The sequence below is a fragment of the Pseudorca crassidens genome, chromosome 5 (assembly GCF_039906515.1).
Source record: "Pseudorca crassidens isolate mPseCra1 chromosome 5, mPseCra1.hap1, whole genome shotgun sequence".
Classification (NCBI taxonomy): Eukaryota; Metazoa; Chordata; class Mammalia; order Artiodactyla; family Delphinidae; genus Pseudorca; species Pseudorca crassidens.
In genome coordinates, this window is record NC_090300.1 from 89,508,827 (window position 1) to 89,527,974 (window position 19,148).

At 37.3% G+C, this 19,148-nt stretch overlaps 1 protein-coding gene across 1 annotated transcript in view; it reads right to left on the reverse strand.

Moving 5' to 3' along the window:
- GRAMD1C (GRAM domain containing 1C) overlaps positions 1 to 19,148 on the reverse strand; it is an 80,015-nt gene that overhangs the window by 20,264 nt on the left and 40,603 nt on the right. The window contains exons 6-8 of the mRNA XM_067738865.1: positions 9,692 to 9,810; positions 7,161 to 7,293; positions 3,676 to 3,835 (exon numbers count right to left, since the gene is read on the reverse strand). Coding sequence (XP_067594966.1) covers positions 3,676 to 3,835; positions 7,161 to 7,293; positions 9,692 to 9,810 — 412 coding nt within the window. The remainder of the gene's footprint in view (positions 1 to 3,675; positions 3,836 to 7,160; positions 7,294 to 9,691; positions 9,811 to 19,148) is intronic.

Consider the following 19,148-nt stretch of genomic DNA (forward strand, 5'->3'; position numbering starts at 1 on the left):
TAGAAGCTCTTTCAGGTTGACTCCTATGTCCTTTCGACATGCCTCTTTTTTTCTTTTTCAAGCACTTCTTTATATTCTGGCACTACAAGATGTTCCAGGTTCATTTTGTATATTCCCCAACTGGGCCCTAGAAGCAGCCATTTCTCTAAGGAGTCCTGGAACTATAATTTTCCAAAAGTAAGTTTCCTGTTCACATTTAAGAAGGACATAAATTACACTTATATAAATATTTCAACACAATATCTTCATATTTCATTTAAACTCCATTATTCGATAAAATGTTCTATATCATGACTGATAAAACATAATCTGTGGTATTGCTGTTGGAAATTAACAATAATACTTTTTGTATGTAAATGTGTTTGAGGAAGTAATGATATGAAATAAACTATTTCCACCTGGGATTATTTTTTTTAATATTTATTTATTTGGCTGTGCCGGGTCTTAGTTGCGGCATGTGGAATCTTGGTTGCGACGTGCACGATCTTTAGTTGCGGCATGCATGCGGGATCAAGTTCCCTGACCAGGGATCGAACCCGGACCCCGGCATTGTGAGCGTGGAGTCTTAACCGCTGGACCACCAAGGAAGTCCCTGGGATTATTTATTTATTAAATTCATGGTACTTTAAAGCTTCCTACCTAAATAACATCACCAATAATATTGCTGGAAATTTATTAAGCTAGCAGGTGGCATTTTAAATGGGGAAAGGAACACTGCTCAACTTAGTAGCAGGTTACTATTTCCAATAAAGAAGAAATACTATTTCAAGCATATAAGTTTGAAAGTGGCCAGTGGAAATCGTGGGAAAATTGAGACATAAGTATGAAAAGGACCTGGACATGAATAAAACTTAAACCAGATGTTGATAGTATTTTGAGGATGTGTGAAAAATGTATTAGGTAGGTATGCAAGAAAATTAGGTAATTTGGAGTTTAACTGAGTAACTAAGGACACACAATTTTTTTTATCTTCCATTTTCTAAAAATGGGTGATTAGGGCTCACATGCAATACAGAAACTACAACACTATTATTCTTTGTTTATTTCTAGATAAAGACACAGCTTATGTGAGTTTTAATGTTACCCTTTAATCATTAATGTTAATTTTATAGGAACTCAATAAAGAAAGTAAGGCATTTTTTTTAAAGGACCATTCTTATAAAAGAGCAGGTGAGAAAGAAGGGGGGGAAAAAAAATCCCCGTTTTGCTGTCACTTACGTGTCTGGCCACTGGGTGCCAGAGTAGATCTTCCTACAGTTAGAGGTTCAAGCAGGCAGGGGATAACTAATTCACAGGGCTGCGTACCCAAGCATGAATGGTAAAGACACCAAGAGAGTCTAGTCATTCCTGGTGCTTGACCCTTTAATAAAAAAAACTTCCTGTCAACTATCTTTTCAAAAGAACACATCAACTGTCTTCTTAATGCATTCTATGATATTTTAGGGACTTGTTTATTTTTATTTACATTTTTAAGAGCGTGGGTTTAGTTTTCATCAGAGATGCTTCAGTGTTTCCAAACCAAGGTTGAATCTGATTTGGATTTGGTTTTCAAGGATTTGGTCTTGGTTTTGTTTTGGATTTGGATTTGATCTTAGATTTGGACGTGATTTGGATTTGATTTCGATTTGCCTTGGATCTAGTTTTAGTCTTCATGGATTTAGTAAACAGCCTTCAGGGGCTCCCAAACCAGGTCTAAGCCGAACAGTAAGTGGACTAGCAAATACAATCATGCCAGACAGATCCAAACCACTACAACATCCCCATCACCAATATTCTGGCAGGAATATTAATATAACATGCTGGTACAAAAGCAGGTATAGCAAAACTCCACTGGCATTACTCCGTTCTTGAAATTTGAAAGTAGTCACTACCCTAGAACTTTCCCATTGTCTCCTCACTTCACTGACTTCAGTGTCAATAATCTTAGAGCTAAAAAGAAAAAAATTCCTTGAAATGCCCATTTGATAAGCATGACAAGCCCTAGGTTATTGGTTCTAACTTAAGAGAAAGTAAAGAGAATATGATTTGCTATAAAGTTTCCCTTAAGCAACTGCTTTTTATTTTTATTATATTCTCTACTTTTGAATCTCTCTCTCTTTCTCTTTTTTTTTTTTGTGGTTAAGGAAAGTAGTAAAATTATAGTGTTACACCATGAAGATTTTTATTATGATTTTTTTAAACTCAAATGGTATTAAAGACTCGAATGTAAGACCTGAAACCATAAAACTTCTAGAAGAAAACATAAGCAGTATATTCTTTGACAGCTTTCTTAGCAGTATTTTTTTGTGTATATCACCTCTGGCAAGATAAATAAAAGCAAAAATAAATAAATGCGACTAGATCAAACTAAAAAGCTTTTGCACAGTGAAAGAAACTATAATCTAAATGAAAAGGCTGACTAGAATGGGAGATGACATTTGCAAACGATATATCTGATAAGGGGTTAATATCCAAAATATACAAAGAACTCATACAACTCAACAACTGAAAACCACCTGATTAAATAATGAAATGAGTAGAGGACCTGAATAGACATTTTTCCAAAGAAGACATACAGATGGCCAACTGGCACATGAAAAGATGCTCAACATCACTAATCATCAGGGAAATGCAAACCAAAACTACAATGAGGTACCACCCCACACCTGTCAGAATGGCTGTCATCAAAAAGACAGCAAATGACAAGTACAGGGGAGGATGTGGAGAAAAGGGAACCCTTGTGCACTGTTGGTGGGAATGTAAACTGGTGCAGTTACTATGGAAAATAGTATGTAGGTTCCTCAAAAAATTAAAAATAGAACTACCATACAACCCAGCAATTCCACTCCTGGGTATTTATCTGAAGAAAACAAACACACTAATTCAATAAGATATATGCACCCCACTATGTTCACTGTAGCATTATTTACAGTAGCCAAGATATGGAAGCAACCTAAGTGACCATCAACAGATAAATGGATAAAGAAGGTAAATGGATAAATGGATAAAGAAGGTGTGGTGTGTGTGGGTGTGTGTGTGGGTGTGTGTGTGTGTGTACACACACACATATATATATATACACACACACCCACACACACACACACAATGGAATATTACTCAACCATAAAAAAAGAACGAAATCTTGCCGTTTTTGACATAGATGGACCTAGAGCGTATTATGCTTAGTGAAGTAAGTCAGACAAAGACACATACTGTACGCTTTCACTTATATGTGGAATCTAAAAAAACAAAACAATGAACAAACATAACAGAAACAGAGTCATAGATACAGAGAACAAACAAGTGGTTGCCAGAGGGGAAGGAGGTTGGAGGAGGAGAAAAACAAGTGAGGGAGATTAGAAGCACAACATCCAGTTACAAATGAGTCATGGATAAAAAGAAAAAAATTGCTTTTCCCTTGCTACTGCTTCATCTCCCCCATCTTAAGGCTTGGGACATTAAAAGCTAAACGTGATGAAGATTTTCAAATTCCAGGCTTCTGAAAAGAGGAGAGAGGTTAGATTTAGCAGCCCCTTTCCTCTATTTCTTATTAACTTCCATCCTTTTTTGGTTCATTATAGAGTGAGACTGTATCTACTGCAAAAAACAAATGCTCAATTTGCACACATCTAATATAAAAGTAAACATTAAAAGACGTAACTGAAATTTTACTAAAATTTATAAGAAATTCTTTACCTTCATCAACAGAATCTGAAGTACTGCTTTTGTCCAAAGAAAGATATTCATTTTTATTCAAGTCCAGTGATTTTGATGACAGTCTACTTAACCTCTTTTCTGAAGTTAGTGAAGGACTTTTGATCTGTTTCTCACTTTGGGGTTCCTCTTTCCCTAACCCCTAAAAAGCAAACAATGAGATCTTTAATAATAAAGACACTTTGAAATATTGCTTTTTGAAAAAATTGTTATGTTTGTATCACATTTCCAATTCAGTCCAAAAAATATTGGTAGATAACATAGACTATCCTAAAGTCATCTTCTTATACATTAATGAACAATAAATTTATGAAGAACATCACAAAAAAAGAACTCACAATTAACAACATGTGAATCACTTAGGTCGAAGAGAAAGGGGACAAAGGACAAAAATAATAGAACAGTCAGTTCTTTGGGGTGTGAAAAGGAAAGGAGTCAAACCCAGTTAGTTTCCCCAGACAATACCTGCCCCATCACCTCAAGGAAGAGAACTCACCCATCTCTTAAGACCAGTAACTAAAGGGGAAAGGGAAAGAAAAAAGAGAGATAAAAGTCACATAAGAGTACAGTGAAGGAGAAAAGATTAAAAGGGAAAATTAATTTCACAGCAAACCCATAAGAACAGAGTTGGCTTTGCTGTTAAGGGACTAAGGAATTGGGCATTAAAATATATTCAATATATACTGCTATCCATACTTTCTGGGAATGGCTTAAAAAAGATATGTCATTTCTATAATAAATTTAATATTAGGCATTAAAGTATGAATGCTACTGCTATGTTGGTAGTATTCAAGTAGAACAGTATTATAATTAGGCTTAATAGAACAGTGTGATAAATATAAACTACACAGCAATGTACTTTCTTGCATTGTCTGTGGATAAGCAGATGAAAGACAGCAAAAGTGTATCTATAACTTCCTGCCCCATGAGATCCTTGAGCAGCACTTAACAACAGAAGCAGCTCCAGGGAGGAGACCAGTTTCCATTGGCCGCTCAGAAAGCAGAATAACAACCGGGCCCCAGGACTCAATTTATTAAAGGATTATACTATCCTAGTCGAGGATTGATTTTTCAATCAGAGAGTATTGTTAAAATCAAGACTTGATTTATTTTGGAGTTCCACACTACGAAGCAACAGGTTTATTAGCTGACCCAGGGTCTCTTTAGATGCTAAGTAGAGTAACTTTCCACACATATTACTCCTGTTGTTTCTAATTGAGATATAGTTCCTATGATAAAGAACATGGACAGATACTTATAGGAAAAGTAACAGTCCCTATCTTCGAATGGTTAGCATCTGGACAATTTTTATTTCTTTGTATATTTTTCTATATTTCCTGATTTTTTACAAAGAGTATTAAGTTTATAACTTAAGAAAAACCTATTTTAGTCTTGGAAAAAATGTTATTTCTAACTTTTTGTTATTTCCAACTTTGTTGGAAGTAAAAATGAAACAAATTAAGTGACATATGATATTCATGATATCTGAGAATCTCACTTTACTGCTCTTGAGTGCAAAAGGAAAAAAAGGACCAAACTTCTAAATTACTTGTATTCCATAACCTGAAAACATCTATACTAAACATCAATGAATATATAATCAATCTTAAAACATTAAATTATTCCTCTACATTCCATTCCCTTTCCTTAGAGAACATATGACTTCCTTTAGGGACAAAACTAGAAGCAAGGACCAATAGGTTAACTGTCCCAAGAGCAGGTACAGAAGACATTGTCTGAGAACCCAGTCCTCAAAGTCAGACTTTTGTAAAAGGAGGAGGGGACTGTAAGAGATCCCCTGTCCTGTTACCACCCCAAAATTGAGTGGTTTGGTCTTCTCAGTGAGAACGTACAAGGGGATTAGCATTCAGAATCACCTCCCTTACACCAGCAGTAAGTTCCTAAGGGTCTCTTGATGAATAAGTTTTACGTGAAATCCACAACACAAAATCAGACTGAGATAGGTGCGTGATAATTGCCTGAGACAAGTTTATAACTTGGTGGCCTTTTACATAAATATATTCTGTTTCAACGTTTCCCCAACATTAATTCACAGCAGATGCTGGGAGCTCGAGAGAAGGGAGAAAAAGTCCACTGCTGGCCACACACAGATTCACCTTCAATCATAATAGCTTATGGTTATTGAATACTTAATATGTGCTAGGGACTGTTCAATGCATTTTCATATATATTAATTCATTTAGTCCTTATTAAAAAACGCTGTGGGGTAAGTGTCCTCATCTTATAGTTGAGAAAACAAAAGCATAGAAAGGTTAAGGAATTAAGTTAATTTATTTAAGGTCATACAGTTAGCAAGTGGCAGAGGTAGGATTTGAAGCCAATGCTCTGATCTAAAACAAGAAATTCAGCATTGGCCCCAAACTTGCATCCCCAATCAGAAGAACAAAAGTTGTACACTCTTAGCACTCAGAATGTGGCCTAAGTGCCATTCTTCATTAAAACTATGGCTCATTAGAAAAAATGGCTGATACTAAGTCTGGGACAGAAAGTATACAAACAAAATGTGCCTAGGACACATTATTGTACCAGAAAGAAAGGAAGTCATCAAAGATTATTGATTATTTCAAAAGGACAAAGGAGCCAACCTGAAGGGGCTCCCATTGGCAGAGGGGACAAACTGAGTATAAAAAAGTAGTAACAGGGCTTCCCTGGTGGCGCAGTGGTTGAGAGTCCGCCTGCCGATGCAGGGGACGCGGGTTCGTGCCCCGGTCCGGGAAGATCCCACATGCCGCAGAGCGGCTGGGCCCGTGAGCCATGGCCACTGAGCCTGCACGTCCGGAGCCTGTGCTCCGCAACGGGAGAGGCCACAACAATGAGGGGCCCACGTACCAAAAAAAAAAAAAAAAAAAAGTAGTAATAATAATGACTTCAAGTGACAGAAACTCACTGAAATTAAAAAAAATTGAAGGGCTTATAATAATACTTGAAAAAATAAAGAAAGAAGCTAACTAACTATGAAGCCCAGTAATTAACTGGATGTGCCTGCTTTAGTAATCAGCTTAACAAGCATCTATTGTTATTCAAGCATGGTGCTCAGAGTTCTCCTCTTCCCTTCAAAACAGATTCTTTCCACTACGCACACTACCTACTACGGGAAAAATTCTGCTAACTATGAATTTCTCCACCTTATTATATTTTTAATGATGTCTATCCCCCTTACAGACTGATGCTCAGGGAGCTGCCTGGTAACTCTGCACCACATCCAGCTCTGAACAGAACCACATATTATTCCCATACAACCTCTGCAACTTACAGGCTTAAAACTCTTGTCCTAAAATACAAGAGCAGCCTGACATCTTAAGTTTTTAAACATTTTGTATATTGTATTTTTATTTTCTCTTCCATTGTGATGAACACATGGCAGTATCAGACAGATTTTAAAAGGTCCATTGTGATGAACACATGGCAGTATCAGACAGATTTTAAAAGGGATATCATATACTAACCCCTTTTTGTGGATTTCCATCAATTGGCTCTGTTTCTGAAACCCGACTAATTGATTCACGGGTAAAACTGATTGGCTTGGATAATTTCTCATCTCTCTCCCCACAGTCATCCAAGCTGCTTCTTCTTGGACTTCTGTAAGAAACACATCATAGACACATAAACAAGGTCACTTCCGCACAAACAGCTGATTCAGTCTCCTCACTGAGGTCCTTTTCTATTATAAAGCATTTGGACAACAAATTTTTTTTTTGTAATGTAACAAATAAGCTTCTACTTATAACAAAGCTATCTTCTTAAATCACATGCAAATTGACTTCACTGCTGAAAATAAAATATGCTCATATAAGATTTTATAAACTTCAGAAGCCATTAAGAAATTAATCAAGTACAAGTGGTCATAACAGCAACTAATAAAATGAACGTTGCTTATTTAAATTGCAGTTGCGGACAATGAAGAAGCTTCGAAAGGTGCAGGGTAGGTGTTTGAGTTGGATGCCAGGCAACACCGGAAGGCAGTTCTAGATCTCGTCTCTTTCCTTCAGATTCAGTACCAGCTGAGATGGCACATCACTCCAGGAAGGGGAAGCTCCTGATGTCTGAGCACAGAGCCCATCCATCAAACCATGCCTCCCTTCTTGTTCTTCTCGTTCCTGAGAACAGGAATTCCTAAGGTTAAAGGAAAAGCTTTCAAATGGTCATAGGAACAAGATTACAATAAATGTCTTGGGACCTTCTTTTCCTCTTTCAGGGAGTGGGGGGAAAAACAGGAAAGTGTATTAAATATAAAAGCAGCACAATGGATCTAATTTCCAGACCTCAACTTTATTGAGCAATTAGCATTTCCATGTAATCATTGCTATGTTTAGACTTAAAGCTCTCCTAAAATAAACTGGCTGCCTGACATGTGAATCCATATTATCCTGACAAAGAGACAGAAAAGCTAAAAAAAGCCTATTCTACTCCACCCAAATAATACTTAGGTCTACTACTCAGTTACTCCTGGCCGGGCAGAATAGCAGGACTCTGAGGGAACCAAACAAGGAAAACGGCTCCTGGAGACAAGACCACCAGCTGAGTGTCTGTACTTGAGGATTTTAAGGATGGAGGTGGATTGTGGAGAAATGAAGAAAAAAAGAGGAAGGAGAGTGAAGGAAAGATTGAAAGTGAAAAGAAAGAAGATGGAAGAGCTGAGGAAATACAGGTGTGAGGTAGATATGCTTCTCTCAGAGATTGGAAGAATGAGAAAAAGAGCAGAAGAGGGAATGAGGATCCAGGGAAGTCCCAAGCCTAGTAAACTTTACAAGGAGAGTAGTCCAATGGAAATTTTTAACTTTACAGAAAACTAATAAAATATACACGTGTAACCATGTAAAAAAGACCATAAAATATTAATGCTGAGCTGACACAATATAAATAGGATCAGTATAACTAGAAGACTTATCTAGATAGAATAAAATCTTCGTACACACATGAGACTTTGAAAGATTTCCACCTTAAGACTTATTTACTACAGAATTTTTAAATAAATAATTTACCTAATTTTTTATTAAGGTATAATTCATATATCATAAAGTTCACCCCGTTTAGTGTACAATACAGTGATTTACAGAGTTGTGCAGTCATCACCACTATTTAATTTTAGAACATTTTTATCACCCCAAAAGAAGCCCTGTGCCCATCAGCAGTTGCAGTCCCCACACTCCCTTTCTCCCAGTCCCTGGCAACTGCTCATCTACTTTCTATCTCTATGGAGTTACTGATTCTGGACTCTATTTCGTATAAATAGAATCATACGATATGTGGTCTTTTGTGACTGGCTCCTTTGACTTAGCATAATGTTTGCTCTAGAATTTTCATGTATTATCCTTAGTTGTTTTTATTGCTCTGACCTCAATCACCACTAGACAAAAAGCACTTTTATTTGTACAGGTTAATAATAATGTCCACTCTTCCAAGTGAATTCCCATCAGTCAAAAATAATCTCTCTCCACTCTGAATTTTTCCCACATTATCTATTGCTCTTTTTGGCCCTTATCATTTCCAACCCTGTATTATAATTATTTGCATTCCCTGTAGCGCTATAAGCTCCTTTCATTAATGCATTCAATATTTATTGAGTGCCAATTACATGTCAAGTACTACGCTAGGGTATCCTTGAGGAAAAGTCATATTATCTTTCTATCCCTTAAAATATCTTCCAGCTAATTTTCTTTATTGTTATCTATAGGTGCAGAGATTTCACTAGGTACTTCTCCATATCCTTAATAAAAAGGTTTACTAACCCCATGCTTTAAGCAAATCCTAGGTGACACAGTTACAAAGTGAACATTTCCTCATCTGACCTGTATTTGCTTACCAATTTAGCAAACTATTCACTGGCCTCACCTTTCACTCATTCCACTACAGAGAAGCAAGAGGCAAATTTCACTGGATGGTAAATAAATAGAAAGCCTGAATTAGTAAAGTCTAAAATAATTCTGCTTTGATTAATGAGGAATAAATCTTGACATTTCAAGACACTTTGCAGTACCTTGGCTGCACATTATCCTCAATCGACAGGGACAAGTTCTCCATCTCTTCAGCATTTAAGCCTAACTCAGTGCCATAGTTCTGCTGGAGCAGCTGCCAGACTTCCTGTCTGGTCAAGCTCTAGAATGACAGAAAGATTACCCTGACTATTGGAAAACAGAACATAGTATACAACACAGTGATTCAAAACATGAATTCTGAAGTCAAAATGACCTGTTATGCAGTGACTTTAGTCACAGTTTTGTTAGTTATTTCACCTTTCTAGATATCAGTTTTCTGTATCTATAAAAAGTGGGTTAACAAAACGTATCCGACATAGTTGATACTGGGAATAGGTAGATGATGATTTTAAAGTGTGTAACATAATAACTACTGTCAATGGGTGTAAGACATTTAAAACCCTCTTTTTATAAAATAATTTGTTCATCCTTTCTGGCAATTACTAATCTGTGATTTAAATTCTGCAATCCAACCAGTCTACCAGGATGACCGGATCACCATTCAGAATACCAAATGTCAGTTCAGAATCCCTCCCCTTAATTCATAATGTATCTGAATATTTTAACTATATTTGAAACCTCACATATCAGTAAATTTTAAATTATATTTTCCTAAAATATAAAATGCAAGAGTCTGGAATTCAGAATATTTCTGTTTTTATTTTTATTTATTTTTAATAAAGTCCAGCTTGTTCTTTCTTTGTAGGTATCATATCAGTGTTAAATAATCTAATATAAAAAATGCATGTGTTACAAAGAAAAACAAAAACGATAGTAGTATGACAACTAACAGTCTGATTTTTAGAAACATTATGGATGGTTAATTACATAATTAAGCAAGGTAGAGGGAGGCAGCATAACACTTGAAGCAACTGTTGGCAAGATTCTTTACATCTCTTTCATTCAACAGATATTTATTTAGAACCTACCACATGTGTATCACTGCACTAGATGCTAAAACGGATAAAAATGATGTCCTACTTGCTGTCAAACAACTATAATTTAGTTGAAGAAACACTGCAAACTTTTAAGTAAAAGTTAAATATGACAAGCTATATCATTATTATGTACTAAACAACTGGTAGAATCAACATGATATAGAAATCTAAAGGAAAGAAATATTACTGCGGTTTAGGGTGATCAGATAAGGCTTCACATTGCAGAAGGGTCTTCAGCTAAGCTGAAGGAAGGACATAAATAGAGGAAATGGAGAAATAAAAAAATTTGGGAGAGGGAAGCTACATAAAAATATAGAATAAAATACATGAAAAACATAAGCAATATTTGTTTTGAAGTCAGTTATCAATTTATCAGACTAATCAGAGTAAAAATTTTAAGTGGGTAAATAGTAGCGATAAATATAGGGAAATTTTATGGGGCAAAAACATACAGACACCTTGAATGCCTCGCAGATATTCCCAATGACAAATACCACATTTCCTTTTTTCTTTTTCCCCGTTTCTCCTCTCGGTCTAGTAGCTATGGTATCTTTGTTCGTTACATTATACTAGATGACCTTCATTACATTTCATGGACACTCAAAGATATTAAGAACAGAATTTCTGCACTTTAGACTGCTAGTTCCCAGATGACTAAGATTCCATAAGAGCAGTTGTTGAAACTTCAGATGTTACTATCAGTATTTCAAAAAGTCAAAAATATCCAAACAGTTACCTACAATAAAGTTTTTCAAGCTAGGTAAAATGTAAGGCCTCTTCGTTCGGAGCTGAATTATATTAACCTAGAGTGGTTATCTCAGGCTGATAAGAAACTCTCTGTTGGAAATAATGTATCCCTAATAAATGATAATGTTCTAACATTTTATTATTTAATATACACCACTTATTTGGTTGACAAAAAGTCTTTTGAAGCATAGTGTCCACAGAAGAAAAAAAGGATCACTAGTGGTAGAGAAAGAAACCACTGTTCTTGATCCTAAAGGTACCCACACACATTTCTGATCCCCACTCCAGAAGAACCATTTGTGAATGGCTTTTTTTTTTTTCACAATAGCAGTTAGCTCATACTAATAATTAGCTCAATATTCCAAAGATGTTATCTTTGAAACAATTTTAGTGTCATAAATGCATGGTTAACTTTATAAAGAGAAACAAGCAATATTTCAATATACTTGTGGAAGAGTAACCTTTTATAAAAAGTCTTCTGAAATAATAGGTATCAAAGTATTCCAAAAACAAACTAAAGCAAGTAGATAAACAATGAGCTAAACACTCAGACAGCGTTCTAAGAGTGAAAGAAATGAAACTTATAAGTAAAATAGTAACAACAAAAATACAATTTTATTTGACTACATCAATAAATGTTTTAAATATATTATCAAATACTATCAGGAAGTTAATAGCAGAGCAATTTCAATATACTTTTAATCTGTTAATTAAATTTAAACATATATGGTTAATAGAAAACAAAATAGAACTCATTTAACTTGTCACCTTATAGATTTGCTAATTTGTTAAAAATGACTTTTTCTACAAAGTCACAAAAATGATTATTTACAGCCATGCTGAATATTCAAACATTAAAACATATACCCAGACTGATATTCATAATTCTTTCAATAATCAGCAGCAGAACCAGGGTTAAGGAACCTTAAAAAACAACTTAAATTTTAAACAAAGGCTGACCACCTACCTGCTAACAATAGGGAGGAAGGCTCCCCGTTCAACCTGCTGAGCACTTGAGCAAAATAAAGAGGAATCAAGCAGTAATCAGATAAGGCCCCAAAGTCAGATCAATTTCTGGCCCAGAAAGCTTTGTATTCTAAGTACACTGCAAAGTCTTTATCTGCAGCAGAGTTCCAAACATTTAGTGACAACCATGCTTCAATCTTCTAGTTTTGTTATGAGAAGTTTTCCTTATAAAAGACAAGCTCTACTATAATTTAAGGCAAATGATTTGTCACTTCCTGGTTTGTAGTATCAGCACTCTTATCCAAGGCTGCCCTTCAGAATGCAGAATTGGAAGTTACACCTCACTCTACAGGTTCCTAAGCCACTCCTACTAGAAGAGGGTAGGTAAACAGGGTTTTATTAAAGAGACAGTTCCCAATTTCTTCTGTTCTACACACTGATTAGAAACAAAAAAATGCAAATGAAAATATCTTGCCTATGCTCAATTATGTAAAATGCTTATTGCAATATGATTTTAATCTCATTTTTAAAATTAAATATATTAAGGGTTAAATTTTCTTCTCCATGCTAATACTTCCTATTCAATTCTGGCAATGTCATTGCTTCTTCATACCCCACTTCTTCAGTACTAGTGTCATATCCCCATCAGACTCCTGCATTAACCCTTTACAACTATCAAGGATTGCAACTCTTGAGTACTGTAAATGGAACGTCAGGAAATGTCAAGAAGAATGAGCTATTCAGGTGGAGCAATTCCAAGAAGCAGGCGGCATATCTTTCATCACTGAAAAGTTTACATGTTGATTACTCAATAATTCTTTCCTTTAGAAATATTTTTTCCTTTATTCAGAATAATTTCCTGGCAGCGACCTACCTGGACTATAATAAACACTATAGAGAGTCTCATCTACCAGTTCTAATTTATTTCCCAGAAGAAAAATTTTCTTCTAAATGAAAAATCAAATCTTGCCCTAATTTCTACCTAGCTAGAAACAGCTACCTATCTGTTCCATCTAGTCTGGTAAAGTGTGTAGACATGTCAAACGCTACTTGATAGACTGCAAGGATCAACCTTTTGAGGGTAGGTAGGGTTGCTAAAATCTAATCATTTTATACAACAGCAGAATGAGGGACCAAAGCAACACTGGAGGATGCTACTCGCTCAAACTGAAGAGAGCTCACTATGGGGCTAGCTTTTACTCCCTAAAAACCAGTGCTCTTGGCATATGATGGCAGGTCTTACTGACCTAAACCATAGATACGTATCCTCACTGTACCATGGTAACCAAATAGCTATGAGAAAAATATACATTAATTGTACTGTAAATGATTTTTATATACTTTTGCTAAATATAAAAATCTCTTATAGTAAACCACTGGATATGGAGCAGAGCTGAGCTCAGTAGGTTTAAGAGGGAAAACAGAACCTAAGACTGGGCCCAAAGAAAGTCTGGCATGCAAAGGCTGAGTGGAAGAGGAGGAAGAAAGGACAGAAAAATACAAGAGAGGTAGAGCAAGGTTCAGAAAGAATGATATGGAAGTCAAGGGAAGAAGGTGTTTCAAAATAGAGGGAGTGTGCCATGGTGTGAAATGCTGCTGAAATATCAAGTAAGATGAACACACGTACACCAAATCCAAGTGTGCAGAGAAGTGGAGCGGCCTGGCAAGCCAGTTCACCATGACTCGGGAGGGCGGGGAGAGGAAGACACAGAGAAGAAGAAGGAAAGAGTCAGCGGGGAAGGGGGAAGCAGTCAGGTCATGAAGAGCCTGTATTCCACGCTAAATAGAAAAAGCCACCTATTAGTTACACATAGAAAAGCAACAAGTTCAGAAGTGCGTTTTTAAAAGATCCACTTTTAAAATGACTACTTTTTTGGTAACAACCTAAAGCAGTGGTCCCCAACCTTTTTGGCACCAGGGACCTAATGTGAGCAATGGGGCGCATCAGATGAAGCTTCGCTCGCTCACCTCCTGCTGTGTGGCCCAGTTCCTAACAGGAACCTAACAACCCCCCCAGGGGGTTGGGGTCCCCAGGTTGGGGACCCCTGACCTAAAGGACAGATTAGAGTGTTAAAAAGAGATCCGTAGGAGACTACTGTAACGGTTCAAGCTAGAAATGATGAGGGCCTTGATGACCAACATGACATGTTGGCAAAGAGGTAAGACACAAGGATGCACCAGGTTTCTGGCTTGGGTGACTGGGCAGGAGGAGGCATACTGCACTGACCAAGGGAAAATAGGTGGAGGAGTTCTGCCAACCAGAAAGGTCAACAAGAGGGAACAATATACAAATACTAATACTTCTACACTGCCAGGTTATTATAGAATATGTGACTAAAATACTTAGCAATCTGCATTTTTTTCCTGGTAGATTTGAATACTGTACTTATTAGATTTATAGGACTACTGGAAAACGTCTAGATTTCCAAGTAATTCCAAAAGAAAGAATCATTGGAGAGGGGCATAAGCAGTAATAAGAGGTTTGATAAGGCTGAGGAGTCTGCAGGAAAAAGCTGTATGACACTCTTCTGAAAGGTCTCAAAGGTGACACTAACTTGATAAACTAACCACTGTTTGCAGAATGGCCTCAGCACTGTTGACATCCTAGAGATGCACTCAGATCAGCTGACTCAAACCAGCCACACTCACAAGCTGCATGTACATGCTCCGTAGTAAATATACTAATGCATAGTAGGGGAACGATCTTTTCTAATCATCAGAATTCGTTCATCCTACCTGGAGAACCTGAATATTCAGGTATTCAGGTACCTGAATACCTTGGAAATCAGACTAGTAATCAGAAATTTGCATGATAAGCATGAAGTCAGAGCAAAGGTAGACAGTGTTAAAGGAAAAACTACTGTGACACTGATGGAGCCTGACGATTCATCTCTGTCCTATCTTTGTACATTTCTCTAGTGGTCAAAGTCTGCCTCTGTGACTTTGCTTTTCTGGCCTAAGTCTTAAGTTCTTGGCCTAAGTCTGGCCAAGCCCCCTTCAGACCAACACATTCTTTCTTTATATATACTAATACAATCAGTAAACGGTTTTAAATCCTTTTTTCCCCAACCCACTTGAGGAACAGGATACTCTCCTGTCATCCTTCAACTAGAGATTCCCAAGATAGAAGATGGAGTGACATGTATCAAAATTGGAAGACGGTGGGTCTGTATACATTGACAAAACACCCCTCATAACCTCCTCCCTAATTCTGACACATGCCTCCTACTTCTGGCCTTTGGGAATAAGCCTGAAAGCCATTCTGTCTCTTTAAGCTTTAGAATTTAAAATGAGCACAGATTTCTGCTCTGTTAGGCCCCGGATTTAAACATCTACTCTCAATATGTACTCTTAAATTTCCATGGAGAGCTAGCTTCCCAGTAGCCCCCGTGTACTGGCAAGAGATACCACTATTATCTCTCAGAGAAAAAATAGTACAAAAAGAACAATTTCATTCTGTACACATCCTGCCTGTATTATTAGCATGAGTAATCCTAAATATAATAATATGATAATATCACTAGAAACATAAAAGTATTAATGAGGCTGGAGTGGTGGGCTGGGGCCAGATCATACAGTCTCTATAAACAATTAAAAATTTTTATCCAAGGGTGATGAGTATTCAGCAGGAAGCTAACATTAGCAGGTATGCATTTTTTTTTTTCAAAAAAAGATGAGTTTGGTTTAGTATTGTTCAGAGGTTAAAAAACTGTTTCTGTAAAAGACCACAGAGTAAATATTTCAGGCTTTGTGGTCTATTTAGTCTCTGTTGCAACTACTCAACTCTGCCTCTGTAGTGTGAAACCAACCACAGACAACACATAAAGAATGAGCATGGCTGTGTTTCCATAAAATTTTATTAATGGACATTGAAATTTGAATTTCATATAATTGTCAGGAAATATAAATGTAAAACCACTCCTACTTTGTGGACCATACGAAAATAGGCAGGAAGACTGGCTCTGATACAAAACATGGAAGGGGGTGGGCCTTAAACTCAAACAAAAGTGGAGGGCTGGAGTGGGGAAGGGCTGAGAGGTTCTTTACAAAAGACAGTAAACATCAATTGTTTGTAACCGAGAATGGAGCTGCCACAGTCTCCTGGCCTCACAAATCTCAGTCAATGTGCTATCTGCAAGAAGGGTGCTAAATTCAAAGATTGTGAACTAAGCTGAAGTACTATTAATTACAGCATGAATGACATGGTGACAGTTTAGACACATGTCTAAACATTGAAGACATATGGTAAGCTAACTCAAATACCTGAAATAAACTGTCCTTTCTGAAGCAATGCATCAGAGGAACCTTACGAATGAAAAAAAAAATGTACTTTTAAAAGCATTCTTTCTCAAAGGCACCATATTTGCCTCCAGCTTTTTCCCCTTTTGTAGATTTATCTTACTGGAGAATTAAATAAAACACACACACACACACAGATTTAAAATCACTCTATTGTCTTAATCAATCTTACTGGAATAGTCTTTTATCTAGATTAATATGCTATGCCTTTAAGGCTTTATTACGCAAACAGCAAGCAAAAGTAACACATATTTACTTTTACTCTCAAATTCCCTAATTTAAAGTAAACATGATTATAGTATTCTGAACTTAAATTCCTAAAATAGTTTGAATATATACAAAATTTATTATTCAAGTTACTTGTGTTGTTTTCTAGAATTTTGTAGTTAGGCTGTGTATTTTATGAATTTTGGTTTTTACCTTCTCTTTTAAAAAATAGTATTACAAAAGATCAAGGCATCTAACCAATGTGGCTTTATCACTTTAAAAAACTAGAAGACAACTAAGGCTCGTAAAATTACAGACAATACTAAGACTACACCAAGCACCCAGCACTATGCCTGGCACCTAATAGTTCCTAAGTGGGAGTTACTATTATTGTTATACATATTACCATGGTAAAAAGAATTGTTCTTCAAAGATCACTAGAAGAACACAGGAAGGGTAGCTTTGTTGTTGATTTTGTTTTCTAATTCCTTTTCTGGGTGGATTCTACAGTGTTCAAAATTCCAATTAGGACAGTTTTAAACCTGAGATTTCAACTTTCATTAAGTCTGTATAGTACTTAACATATAGTATATGCATAAACATCGATTTTTGTCATAGTATAGAGCAGAAATGGTAACCGTTCTCTTTATTAAAATGAGAGTAGAGCGATATTCCCTGGCGGCGCAGGGGTTAAGACTCTGCACTTTCACTGCCGAGGCTGCGGGTTCAATCACTGGTGGGGGAACTAACATCCCGCAAGCCGAGCAGCATGGCCAAAAAATTAAAAAAAAAAAAAAAGGGTATAGTGTCCGCTTGAAATAGAGTTGCATGTTCAATGTTAAAGATAACCAAATAATCCAAAGATCTGAAAGGTATAACTACAGTAACGATGGTGATACTCCTCGTGTACACATCAAGAACACGGGTGACATGAGGATCTTTTCAAAAAGGGTTAGATTTTACTCCCAGCCAGCATACAAGACATTTCTGGGCTATGGTGGCCTCAGAAGTAGTCTGGAATTCCCTCTCTTTCTCCCACTTCAAAGAGCTTTTTTTTTTTTCTTTTTTCATTAAATTTCAGATCTCAGTTTCTCCCTGGCTCATCTGTAAGCCTGAACTTTGTCATTTCCCAGGAGGTATTTGTTTTCATGAGGATGCATCCCAACTTACCCCAGTGTGGTAAGCACAAAAGTGATTTGCAGAGGACACTCAGATCTAGGGTATAGCCAAACGTAGGCTGCATAACAGTCTTTGGTTCCTTGTTAGCATGAGAGAACGCACCTGGGAGATTCCCAGAGTACTCGAAAAAAATTGGCATTTGGGGGCAGGGTTAGCCATGCCATGTCCCTAGAGCAACACTGGAGTTTCCAGCCCCCTTCCTGCAGCACGACCTGGTAGGGCACAGTGGAGCTGCGGGGGGCTCATGCCTTAGCACATCTGCTCCGTGCTCTCCCAGGTGGCTGCCATGCACCGCTGGACCTGGCACCCGCGGGCCCACCGCCCTAAGCATCTCCCAGGTTAGGAGCATGGGCATGGGGAGACTGGGCGCCCAAACTCCTAGAAAGACTCAAGGGGGTGGGGGGAGCTTGGGCTTGGGGCTGCCCTGCCAGCCTTAAACGTTCCCTTAAGGAGGGAGGAGGGTCTGTGCTTGGCAAGTTCCCCCACCCCCACCCACTTCTCTCCTCCATCTCCCAACTTCCAGATCACCTTGAGTCCCCCAGCACTGCTGCAAAGTGAAAGCATCCGAGCAGAGCACTGTTTGAAAGACCCAGACCTCAGCAGCTGCCTGAAAAACTGGAAGTCATTCAATCCTAAGAGCCCTTAGGCAAAAGCTGTGCACTCCAGTGAGGAGCTGAGCTGGGTAGCGGGGAGGAGAGGAGGTCAAGTTTCTGCCAGTGGTGGTTAAGCTCCTGCTGCAAAGAAGGAGCCTTTCTTATCAGCTGGAAGTCTCTACTCTTCCCCCAAACCATTTTTTAAAAAAGTAACAGTTTTACTGAGCTATAATTTACATACCATAAAGTTCACTTTTCTAAAAGCATACAGTATGGATGTTCCTTAAAAAAACTAAAAATACAGCTACCATATGATCCAGCAATCCCAATCCTGGGCATATATCCGGGGAAAACCAAAATTTGAAAAGATACATGCACCCCAATGTTCATTGCAGCAAGATTTACAATAGCCAAGACATGGGAGCAACCTAAATGGCTATCAACAGAGGAAGGGATAAAGAAGATGTGGTACCTATATATAATGGAATATTAATCAGCCATAAAAAAGAATGAAATAATGCCATTTGCAG